We start from the raw sequence: 13481 nt of genomic DNA on the forward strand, positions 1-13481 counted from the left end.
ATGAAGCAAAATCCTTTTCCTCTCCACAGGGCTAAGAGTGATTCAGTCTGTTACCATTCATTTGTGTCTGACATCCTGTCTGAGATCCCACATACCTCAAATAGAGATGTAGTGAACTCAGATATAGTCAGCTTTAAATGTGAATAGAGCCTTGGGGGGGTTGAGCATAGAAACAGTTAACCTTGTCTGATCTGAAAGCAGTGTAATAGCAGGCGGGATATTGGGTTAAACAAGATATCCTTACTCTGTACTGAAATATAGGTGTATAGTAGCAGGTCATGAGAGGTGAGATACATAATTTTGCCCAGTGTGTGGCACACTGACTTTGTTTTGTGTGGCTCTACCTGCCACCATCAGTTAGTCATCCTGCAGGTGAAGGAGAGCTTGTTCGAGAGGAGATACTGTATGCTCAGATCTCAGCAGTGGCAAGAGGGAGTGATGCAACCATGATTCCCCTGTTTAACCAATTATCTTGAACGTTTTTCTTTTCAACAAACATGCTGCACACGTACTACAGTCAGAGTTCAAATGTGTTCACACACCCATCATTTTAAGGATGAGGTTTGACTTTCCAAGACCCATTTTCAGGCTGTGATGCATGTTTTCTTCATTAGGCTGGGTGTAGTTGTTACACCCTGTTAATGTAAATGTGTCTGGCTGTTTATAGTGTCTACTTGCAACTGCTGGGGTCAGAGTAAATATATGCATTTGTATACAAAATATACATAAAAAAGATGAAGAACAGAATGAAAACAGTGATTAATAAGGGAATATAAACTGAAGCTGCATTTAACCCTTCTGTGGTTTGCCTTTCAGCATCCAACACATTATCGATATTCAGACCAGTCACTGGTTCGCTCTCAGGGAAGGTAACACTTCCCTGCTTCTTTTCAACCATCCCGACGTCAGCGCCAGTCATCAGCCCCAATGGAACAGCCATTTTTGTCAAAGATTACTTGCGGATCAAATGGACCAAAATCGAGGGAAATATTGAATCCACAGTGCTGGTGGCACAAAGTGGGGTCATCAAGATAGGCTCTAGCTACAGGAACCGTGTGTCAGTGCCCAGTCACCCCGAGGATGTTGGCGATGCCTCACTGACGATGGTCAAGCTGCTTGCCAGTGATGCAGGCACTTATCGCTGTGAGGTCATGTACGGCATTGAAGACACCCAGGATACAGTTAACCTCAATGTCGACGGTAAGGCATTTATTATATCCTTCCTGTATCAAACTGGAATCAGACAAAAAGACTCTAAAATAACTTCCCAACTCTCTGAACATCAAAGGGAGGGGGGGGGGGGGGGTGCTGCAAGGGTTTAATAATAGTGAAATTCAATACGAGTGATGATAGAAATGTAAACATATGAGAGAGCTATGGGCGCCCTTCTGCTTACTCTGATAGCAGCAGCTACCCAGTAGTTACGCAGAACAAACCACAGTTTTCAGTTGGTCTTATTTTAGAGGCAAATCAGATGTGACTTTGGGTCCCTGTCCATACCAAGAGTTGCAATGTTTTAATTCCAGTGTTCATCTGTGTATCCAAATGACCTATCAGAGTCCATATATGGATGCCGTTCCAGATGTTAGTATGGGCAAAACAAAAGCTACATAACCTCATCTTTCCTCGTCATTTAGGGTGCCACCTTGTCAGTGGAGATTCTTCTCTTTGGCTGGGCATTCAGTGGGTGTTACCAAGTCTTTTTTTTTTTTTTTTTTTTTTACTTTGCCTTCACAGACAGAATTCCACATTAGCATCCCTCATTAACTTTCCACAAGGTTTAAATTATGTATAGGATAATGCAACACTATTGCAGTCCTTAAAGGTCAAATGTTGTTGTAGTCTCCTTGGTGCATTCTACATTTCCTCACTTGAGAATATTTCTAGTAAATTATAACTCGTGTTTGGGGCATGTAGAAAACATGGGCGGAGTGTGTGTGTGTGTGTGTTGGGGGGGGGGGGGGGGGGGGCATGGGTTGACTGTCTTCGCAACCTCCTCTCAAACTATCTGCAATGTTAATTAGGACTATCAATCATGTCTTCTGTGTCTGTTTACTGTCCACAAATATGAGGATTTCAGGGCCATGGCATCATCAGCAGTTATCTTGTTCATTTGTGGTGAAATTTATTATGATCATTTTGCTCATCCTCTTGGTTTATTGCAAAGTTCCCCCTTTCCAAACAAGCAGAGACACAATTATTGCACTCATGGTGTGTGCTCTATAAGACATTTGCCATAATTTATGCCTCTGAAATTATGTTGATCGATTCCAGATCGCCGCATTCATGTTTCTACACAAATACTCATCATGTTTCATTTCTGGTTGGTCTTTTTCCTAACTTCTTTTATTTGTTGGCAGGTGTTGTCTTCCACTACCGAGCAAGCACAGACAGGTATACCCTGGACTATCAGAAGGCCATCAGAACTTGTCAAAATATCGGCGCCACCATCGCTACATTCGACCAACTGAAGGCAGCCTATGAGGATGGCTTTGATCAATGTGATGCTGGCTGGATTGCTGATCAGACAGTGAGGTTAGCTGCGTATTGATCCTCTGTAAAAAGTTATATCTTTTAACCAACATTGCTTTTTATGTACAGTAATATGCATGTTTATCTTCTTGAGCTTTGATGTGACAGCTTTGATGTGACTTTACTACAAACTTGAGAGTTTAAAAGGCTTTTTCTCTCTTTTTCTGCATAGGTACCCTATTACAAGGCCACGGAATGGCTGCTATGGAAACCTTCAGGCTAAACCTGGCATTAGGTCATATGGAACCAGGAAACCCACGGAGACCTATGATGTATACTGTTACGCAGATAAACTTGATGGTAAGTGAGTTTCAAAATGAAGCCTTTTGAGTTCAATGAGGTGTTTGAAGGCACTGACACACCCTCATGCTGGAGTTACCGAAGCTTGAAATTATCATAGTGCCAAAGCAAATTACTTTTACAGCTTATAAAATTGCTGTGGAAATAGACCACAGTATTTTGTTTGAAAATATCATTGTTGACAACATGTTATCTGTTTTATATTTAGTTGCACAAAACAGTTCCACAGGTTGCCGAAAGATAGTTACGTTTAGAGAGAAGCTCCTAATAATATGACTTGACTCTTGATTTACCATGACTGTGGTCAGTAACAAAAATGTTATAATGGGGGTTTTAAGTATCTTTGGTATTACTTATGGGAAGTTTCACTTCTCAGCCAAAACTCTTTTTCTCTCTGTTCCAATTTTAAGATCCCCCTTTACTCAACTTAAGTACCAGAACCCGCCCTCCCTGTAGTTGCTTCTCTTCTCTTGGATGTTGACAGTGCAGTCTTGTTACCGAACACAATACCATCCAATAATGTGTAAATATGCAGCCACCATTGCCGTCAGTATTGTAAAATTTGAATTGTTAGGGTTATCAGCAGATGTAGTCGGTAGAGTCAGCCAGGGAACATCACCCCATCCCACATCCACCAGGGACAAACACATACAGTACATCTTCCAGCTAGCTCTCTAGTCTCTCCATTAAATTATATATTCACCTTTGACCCCTGTGCTTGTTGCACATGATGTTATTAAACTGTGTCAGACACATACTCCAAAATACTTAACCCAAGATATAATTGCTTTGATTTACTGAGTGTCTCTTGGATCATTAGTGTTTGTATTTATTTGTAATAGAAAGTAGGACAACAGATGTCTCCTTGGGACATTTAGGCTCTATCTGTATATGTCCCAGGCTTCTGGCATGTCACAGTGCCATGGACATTAATCATATGATTAGTTTGATTTATGTTGATGTATATCAAATCATTTTTTTCCTCCTCTCTTTTGAGATGTAGATATGGAGTATAGGGTTTTCTCATGTAAAACCTGTGGCTACTGATAATTTACTGGTAATCTACAATATGATCTTTAATGGGGAGAAAATGTCCAGTAAAACCACAGAACCATATATTTTGTTTGTTTTTTTAAGAGGGAATATATTTCTGGGTTGAAAACATCTCATAATTTCATTGTAAATCAGAGGTATGAAACCAACATCCAACATTTGAAAAGCTTCGCCCAAGATTAACTGAAAACATATAGTCAGTCAGTCAGTCAGTCATCTTCTCCTATAATGTTGTTTGGTTTCAACTGAGAGCTTGTCTTGCTGTAGTCTTTCGTTTATTCCTGTTGGCAAAGACAAATATTTAAAGTTGTACTAGTGCAGTGACCATTCTGAAGGTAAGATCCTTGTACAAACAACATAAAGGACGGAAAGATTGAGGGTGTAGTCTAGTTCACTCACCCCCGAGGGGAAACCTAATGTCCTGAAGCACAGACACATTCATTGACAGGACAGGCACATTGTCTGCATTGCTATCCCACCTCAGATTAATATAATGAATGAACTACTGTTGTCCTAAATATGATCGGTGGGAGATGTTTTGGGTCCATGCCCTGCACAGCTGTGACTTTGGTCAGCTGTTTTTTTTTTTGTTTTTTTTGGTTATTTCTCTTCTAAAAGGTCAAAATGGTCTGAAAATCTGTGGTTGTGATTACTCCAGTTGACAGGCTTTTTAGTGGGATTTTCATTTTAAATCATTTAAAATGAAATGTGAGATGGCTGCCCATCAGTTAGTGATACAGCACTGATTTGTCCCAAGGTTTGTTGCGTGGGTTCAACAGTGAATTAAACCCTCTGCCCTAAATGACTGGTTCTTAGAGTAATCAGATTTGGTTCGATGTGATCACATTTGTTATGACTCAATCTGTATTATATTTTGCTCTTTTATTCAGGTGAAGTTTTCTATGCTCCTGTGGCCCATAAGATGACTTTTGAAGAGGCCCGTGAAGCGTGCGAGAAGATGAATGCTGTTTTGGCAACCCCTGGCCACCTGCACGCAGCCTGGAGACAGGGGCTGGATAGGTGTGACTATGGCTGGCTCTCTGATGGCAGTGTACGACATCCTGTTGCAGTACCCAAAATGCAGTGCGGGGGAGGTCTGCTTGGTGTCAGGACCATGTATCGCTACAGAAACCAGACCGGCTTCCCTGAACCAAATAAGAAGCTTGGAGCTTACTGTTTTAGAGGTAAATTATTGTTGTTACTATACAGTACATTTACAGTATGTCATGGAACAAAGTGTTGCCTGCATATGGTGGGTCACAGGGAGTATGCTTATATTTTGGTTTATAAAAGACAGACAGTGATTGAAAGCACAAAGCATCCCTGTCAAACCAGGCCTGGACTGTAAGGAGCTATGATCTCATCTCCTGTATGTATTCACTCCTGCTTCCCCACCCTTTGATTTTCTGTGTCTTTGCACCACTGTGCACTTTCCCACATCTAAACCAGACCCACAATTTAAAATGTTTACAGGCCGTCTCATCCTTTGCCCATTGTTCTATTCACTTTGTCTCTCTGTTTCATGATGTATTTCAATGACAACAACAACCGGAGCAAAGCAGAGGAATGATGTTCTCATGAGAATTGCGTGCTGTGTGCCAGACTGGTCTCGCAGATTGCAGTGTCCAGTTGACCTCACTCTCTCACATTTTAGTTTCCCACCCATTTCTGCTGCAATAAAATTAACCAAAAGGAGGGTAAAATCATACTGGTAAGCTCTGTTTACTCTTAAAGCAATAGGCTGGCCAGTTCTTGTAATGGGGAGAATAATGACCAGTAGTTATCTTAAGAGCTTGTGAAGACTCGGCTCCTGTCTTTGTGTTTTTTCTTTATTATTTCCAGCTGGGTCAATTAAGGCCTCTAAATCTTAAGTCTTATACAACCTCACCACTGATGTGAAACGAACTAAAACAGGAATTAACTAACAATAGAAAATTAAACCATTACCAAATTAACCAAATTGACTGTAATTCCAATCATGATAATCCATAATAAGAGAGCTGAGTAGCTAAGGTGTGGACCGAGGGATGTAAGTCATTAACTCATTAATTCTTTAAACTTTCTTTGGACTTGCATTTAAGACACACTTAGTTATGCATGTGAATGACAAACTCTGCTGATTACCGACCATGGGAAGTCAGTATATTATAACGAATGATCGCTATAAATGGTGACATTTCATGGTTCATTGGAACTTAGCAGAATTAGGCTGATGCCTGCAAATGTGAAGTGTTCTTAACTAATCAGTATCCCCAGGGCAAAGCCAAATGACAGATGACAGTTGCCATTTCGAGAAGCAGCAAAAGTAACTAATACACTTGTCAGACTTTTAAGTCTCACTATCTAACTCCCTTTTCACCTTTCTCCTCTCATTTCCGCTGTCAGAGTTCGACCTCCGTCATTCTCACTTGTACTTATCAGAGCAGACATTTGGATAATGGACAAAGCTACTGCTGGACTTCTAAATTCAGTCATCCTTGGTGACCCCTGACCTGGCCTTTCCATCTTTACAAATGAGAGGCTGGATAGATAAGCCGTCCTCTGCCTGGCCATTTACTGCCCCCGAGCCATGTTAACTCTCGCAGTGATAAGTCCTCATGGGGTTCAGAGGGCACGCAAACAGGCCACTCTCACCTCCTGCTCTGTGTATTCCATGTCACCTCTCTCAGTCATGTTGTATTTACGCCCCCCTCTAAGTGCTTTTCAAGTACCCTTGTTTGGTGGGACTCAGTCCATCATTTCCTGCTTTCTAACTCCTAATAATATCTCAAAAAATAATGTATTATGTAAACCTATGTCAGTTAGACTACACAGTGAGACAGGGGAAAGGAGGTAGGTGCAAAAGGAAAAGGGATACAATTGGTCTCTGATTGGTCTCTGAATTGGCCTGGAGAAAAACAAAGGCCCAAACAGCATGTTACTATACAGCTCAAATGCATTGGTGAGATAATGCACTCCCTATTTTTCCTGTTAGGGAAAAACGTATGTCACACCTTACATCAGAGATAGTTCCTTGAAGAACGTAATGGCCAACAGCTGGCTTTCCACAATCTGTCTGCACCACTGAGGAAAGCTTTCTAAAGCTGTCACACTGCTTTTTATGGGTATGTGTGTGTGTGTGCGTGGGTGGAGGAAGGGGCACATTCAACAGGCAAAGGGATTTTCTTAATAAAACTTTACAATTACCTGAACTTTGAAGAATATGTAGACAGGTTCAATACAGACTATTTGAGAACATGCGCTGAGAGAGGATGGGACTTAAATGATCACACAAAAAATGCAAGTTAACACTCACATGAACTGTTGAAGGACAGCTAGTTCACAGGGGTAAAATTGGCCTCTGAGGACAAAAAAACATGTTTACCAGTGGAAAGACTGCGAGTATTTCAGGAGCATGGAGTGATGAGGTGAAGATCTAAACCTTTTTACAATATGACTGCTGTTTCCTACTCCTTCTTCTTTCCTCCTGCCTTTTCTTTCCTTCCTTCTTCTTCGTTTGTTTATTTATGAACACGAAACTTGGTTCGGGCTGCCGTACAAACATGGCTGTGCAAGATGGTGACACTCTCTAAAGCAAGACCCTTGCTATGTATCTATGAAAGAAGAATTATAAGGCTACCAAAAACCAAATTTTATAGCGAATATACACTTATACAAATATATTCATGGGTAGTATAATCAGATTTTGCCAATAAACCTTGCCAATTATTACGCACTGAACCTTTAAGAGAGGAAATCCTTCATATTAAGACTTCTCAGAAACCTTTAACTTTAGGTGCTTTGTGTCAGACTGCTGTTATAGCTCTGGCATATTGCCCTGTGACTGCTATTTGACTCACAAGGCTGATCTGAGACACTGGCTCAAGTACCTACAAGAACAAAAATGTATAACATTTGATTCTAAATGATGTGTATGCTATGTGTTTTATGTGTGTTTTATAGGAAGGAGAGAGGGGATCAACCAGACATCCTTTGTTGATGTGTCTGTGGTAGAAACCACCACCAGTGGCTTCACTACCTCCACCCCTTTACTGGAGAGTAGTACGTCTGCACCAACATCTGAAACTGCATCAGAGGCAGCTGAATCTCCAGACTCTCCCGTTACTTCAGATACCACATCTATGTTCTCTACCAGTATGGCTCCACCTCGCCCAACTCCAGCAGGCCAAGAAGAAGTGCTCATCACCACAGTTGCACCAACAATCAAAGAGGACGATGAGGAAACTGATGGCACAGCAATCGCACCTGACCAGTACACAACAGAAAGTAGTGGTACCACAGAATCAGTGTCTGAGCCTATTGAGGAGCCAGACGATCACTCAGTTATTGAGATCAGCACAATCCGACCTGATGTCCCCATACCTGATGCCTCTGTCAACACAGAGGCCATGTTTGCTAAAGGTAAGACTGAGGAAACTATTGTGGATCCTGACATCACCACAGCGATGACCTCTGACTTCACCGACACGCCAACAAAATCAAGCGAACTCACTAGTGAGGAAGTGCTCAGCTCCACAGAAGCAACACCCTCACCTGATCAGCTTCATTCAACAACACTATTCCCAGACTATGGTTTTATTGTGGATGAAACAGAGACTCCTTTTCGTCTAGAGGTACTTCCACCTACTCGACCGCCTCAGGAGGACTCCACACCCCCCTCAGCAGACAGTACAAGTATTACTGATGGAACAACAGTTCCCACAACAGTTTCCACTGATACCACCTTCAACACCCCACCTGGCCAAGAAGTGAGCCACGAAACAGGATTATCAGAGACAACGCAGGATGTAGAGACACCAGCTGATGTCACCAAGGCAAAGACCACAACTGCAACTGAGACATCTGCGACTGTCCCAATTGACAGTGGGACCTCGGCTGAGGATATTACATCGTCAGTGAGTGTTTTTGATGAGTCTGCCACTCGGCTACCAGAGCACAGTGGTAACACGCTGACAGAGGACAACGCAGCAACAGAGATTGACAGAGAGTTTTTTACATCCGCTCCCATGGCTTCGACTGTGGCCGTCACGACCACTACTCCAGGTACATCGGTCACTGATGAGCAGTCCATTCAAGTGACCACAGTCATCCAGATGCAGAATGTGTCAGGTAAGATGGACAAACAATACTTTATACACTTTATACCTTTGATGCTTCATTTGACATATGTATTCAATGACAATATTGTAATGCAGATTTTGTTGTGCGAGTAGGCAGCACCATTACTTTAATTGGCCACAATGACGACAAGATAGACTGATGCCACAAATATGTGGCACTATGCATCCCAGCATTGTTTCGGCTGATATATGATAACAAGTTTTGCTGTTCAGTATCTGGGAGTTGGGGGAGACTGCTGTCCAAGGTGCTGAAGTGGAGAGAAGGTCTGATTTTGAGAATGTATAGTGCTTGGAGAAAACTGTGGTATAGCAAATACAGTATAGGCAAGGCAAGGCAAGTATATTTGTATAGTAAGGAGGTGATGCAGGCAGCAGTTGGTGCAGAGGGGATGGAGCTCTGAAGAAATCTATGAAAAACACCAAGGCCAAACTACAAAGTACAACAGACAATGACAGTTCAAAAAATGTGCATGAGGAGAGAAGTAGGCTCCGTGTAACCTGATGTGTCCCCCAGCAGTCTAAGCCTATGGCAGCAGAGCTATACAAATGGTTCAGGGTTACCTGAGCGAGACATAACTAAAATCTCTATCATGGCGGAAAGTTTTTAACCTGGATCTAAACGTGGAGGGAGTGTCGGCCTCTCTGACCAATGGAGAGAGCTGGTTCCACAGTAGAGGAGCCTGGTAGCTAAAGGCTCTACCTGCCAGTTTTTAGAGACACTGGGAACCACTAACAAACCTGCATTCTGTAAGCAAAGTGTTCCAATAGGGCAATAAGGAACAATGAGGTCTATAAGATAGGATGGAGCTTTGTCATTAGGATACTCTATATCCTACAGGATATAGAATGGAGTGAGGCTGAAATAGGAGAGATGTGCTCTCTCTCACTAACTTGCAATGGACCAACTGGAGACTCTTTAGAGAGTTTTTGGACATTCTGACAAAAGAGAGTTAGACCACGTTCACACTGAAGTTACAAGTGACCTGAATCAAATGTTTTCGCTCAAATGCGACCCATATCCATTTTGCTTTTGACAGTGTGAACAGCACAAGTCACATTGAATCTGACATTTTCAAATCAGATTCAGGCCACTTTCAAATGTGGTACTGAATCAGATTCAGATCTGATTTGTTCCAAAAGCTAAGGCTGATTTGATGTAACTTTTACGTCACTTTACAATGTTTTGTTTTAAGAAGCGGCGGCAGGACCACATACACATGCCACACACACACAGCAATAAAAAAAACGGCCCAATAAAACGTTGGATAATTTGACGTGCAGCGGTGTGTGTTTACCAACAACAGAACAGCTGTAGTGAGAACGTGAGTGCTGAAGGAGAGGAGATTATGTATGCAGTATGTGTCCACATAATGGTTGTGAATGGTGCCCACTTTTCTTCGTCCAAAAAGACACACCAAAAACATCCAAATACCTCCATAGTGCTCGTCTGTAATGTCCCTCTTGTATTAAAGCCCCGACATGAGAAATTGTTCCGCCGGTCAGTGCACTGACACAGGAAGAGCAGTGAACTGAGACACTGGGAGCTTCCGCTACAAACAAGCTTAAAATATAGACTTATTTAATTTTTTTTCTGAACAATTTCTCATGTCGGGGCTTCAATACAAGAGGGACATTACAGACGAGCAGTATGGAGGTATTTGGATGTTTTTTGTTTCAGTAACTTGTGTTGCACATAATATTCAGAGATATCAACTAAATTGACAAGGACTTTTTTCCCCTGTTCCCTTGTTCTCATTTTGATGTGTGTTCTCATTGTGAAATTGGAGGACGGTGAAAGCTTAGGACCTCCTTTCTCAGTCTGAATGAACAGATGTCCTGATAATTATTTTGATGCAGACAAGCAAGAGGTGATGGGAAAGATAAAGAAAGAGAAAAAAGGGTAGCAGTAGGGGGGAGTGGAGTCTGGATCACAAGTTTTAAAACTTTATATGAAATATTATCATTTTTTATTAAGTTTGCTATAGCCCTTGCATGAACACCAGATTTTCTTCTTTCATGCATCTTTCTCACATAAAAAATATGCAATCATAAAAACAACATTCTCATTATATTAAATATTTCTATTAGTTTTACAGTCTACATTTCAGTGTGTCATGTGTTTCATCAACTGGTTTTTATTTGATAGTGACATTATATGGTCTTTATTTTTGTGGGATAACTAAAATGTTTCTGTTTGGGTTGTTTCAATTATGTTGGTATAGACATGACTTGGTTAAAGAAAACTGAGAAGTCAACAGGACATGATCTCACATGCAAACAGCAGCTGCATCATTTTCTACTCCTTTAATTTGCTCTCCATCTGAGCTGCAAACATTGCCATGGTGACTCATTCCTTGTCCCTGCAGAGCAGCTCGTGCTGGAGGAGAGGGATCCAGTGAACTGGAAAATATACAAGTGAATGAATTGGTCATTTGGCAGTTTTTGGAATTTGGTCTGGCTTTGCGGTAGGTATTAAGTCTGCCTGAGAGAGCAGCAGTCTGTACTCCTGGTGTGTAGGCTATGTGGTCATACACACAGTGGTCAGTTTGGGTGCCAAGTGTAGTTTCGGTACAGTATCAGTACTTTTTGTATGTAAATAAGATATGAAATCTCCCTCTGCATACCCTATGCGTATTGATGCTACAAACAACTATGCATTCGCTGTATTCTCTCCTTTTGTGTGTATGTACCTTACTGACAGCCAGCCTGGCAATAACAGAGGTGTGTTGGCACTCTACCTGAGTAAGCACAGATGCCTGTCTTGAGCAGAGACTGGACACCACCTCAAGAGGTGATGTCATTGCTAACGCAAAGTCTCCCCTCTGTGAGGACAGCTGGAGGCTGATGACCAAAGTGGGTGATTATAGCTACTTTTACTGTTACATCATGTGATGTGGCTCAGCTGAGGCACTTGACGCCTTTTGCTGCCCTCCCAGTCTGTATGGGAAAAGCCTCCCAGTCTGTATGGGAAAAGCTTGTGGAAAATATTGTGTCAGTAGGAGGGTGTGTTGTCTGGCTACATGGCAACAAAGTATACAGTAATATCAGGATATTTCAAAAAGTCAGTGAATGAATAAATATTTATTGTCCAAACCTTGTTAGTGTAGTGGTCATGTGACCAGAGCCCATGTGTTTCAGATTAATTTTAGACAATTTAACAAAGTGTTTACCAAGTGTTTATATGACATGTTATGACTTGTTGAAATATTGATATTCTGAGGCGTGTCAACCACAAATGTCACAAAACAATGCATGGAACCACCGATAGTAGATTCTTAGTGCAATAAACATGAATTTAATAGTCACTTGGCTAATGCTTGCTAAACAAGTACTTTATGAAATAGTCAAAAGATTTTGGGAAATGTGTTTATCTACTTTCAGCATAAAAAACGAGGTACTGGTTGGCAGAAGCTAGTTGTTCACTTCTGTTTCTAGTTGCTAAGCTAGCTGGTTGGTGTTGCTGGCAAACCATCGTAATATGACACCATGGATGTAGGTTGCAATTAGAGTGTCATTAAGCATGATTAATATAAGTTAATAATTTATTGTTTGATTATTTAATTAACTTAATTATGTTGAGTTCAAAACATCTATTGAGAGTAGTTGCAGTTATGGCAGATGTCAAGCTCATCTAATAAATTTGGGTATCAAAAGAGAAGCTACTTGCTGTCTGGCAATGCAAATAAAGCAACTATCAGAGGAGATAATGATGAGTGAAATAATTCTTTTGAGTTGAAGTTGTCAATCAACCAGACCACCTAATGGTCAATGTCAATATGACGACCATATTTGTTTTTATTGACTGTCTTGCATGGTATACCTTTTAGTGACAGTTGGGTCATAGTACATAAATAAGTATTGTCTCTGCTTTGCAGCATACTTAATCACATACGCTAATCATTATTTGTGTTTACTAAGGGGTTATGTAGTTTGGCTGAGATAAAAACAACAACAACAACCCAACTTTAAGATGACTGCCAACTGTGTTTGTGGCTAACCCCACTATGAGAACAGTGGTCAGTGCTTCTGAGATTAGATTTGGCTTTGGGAGCTTCAGCATAATCAGTTGAGGCTACAAGGTGGTGAGGATTAAAGAGAAATGGTTCTGTGTGTACATACTGTATGTGTGGGTCAGTTAGGTGGCTTCATTTGCCTGAGTTCCCAGGCTTGATCTGGCTTCTAAACAGGTGTCTTTCTGCAGAGCTGAGCTGATGCAGGTGTTCTTGGTTGCAACCAATAATCTTTCTGAATCACCATTTGTGGGAAACAGAGGGAGAGGAGACAAGAGGTAGAGCAACAGCAAGAGGGAGAGAGAGAGAGAGAGAGAGGCAGACAGAGGGAGAGAGATGTGATAAGGATTTCAAGTCTTTGTGGGTGAATAAACTTTTCCTCCTCGTTGCTTGTATAAAATCCTAATACAAACACTAGTAAACAGTTCATGCTGAGTAGGATCAAACTGTTCATTTTACGATTACC

General features: G+C 41.3%; 1 protein-coding gene across 1 annotated transcript in view; it reads left to right on the forward strand.

The window, feature by feature from the left end:
• Positions 1–278: 278 nt before the first annotated feature.
• The window catches only part of LOC310991036 (versican core protein-like), a gene marked incomplete at its 5' end in the record, with an annotated part of 46154 nt that continues 32951 nt past the window's right edge, over positions 279–13481 (forward strand). The window contains 6 exons of the mRNA XM_083978605.1: positions 279–285; positions 817–1200; positions 2361–2535; positions 2705–2832; positions 4776–5069; positions 7828–8994. Of these exons, the coding sequence (XP_083834731.1) occupies positions 279–285; positions 817–1200; positions 2361–2535; positions 2705–2832; positions 4776–5069; positions 7828–8994 (2155 nt within the window). The remainder of the gene's footprint in view (positions 286–816; positions 1201–2360; positions 2536–2704; positions 2833–4775; positions 5070–7827; positions 8995–13481) is intronic.

This window comes from Trachurus trachurus (genome assembly GCF_905171665.1).
Source record: "Trachurus trachurus genome assembly, chromosome: 9".
NCBI lineage: Eukaryota > Metazoa > Chordata > Actinopteri > Carangiformes > Carangidae > Trachurus > Trachurus trachurus.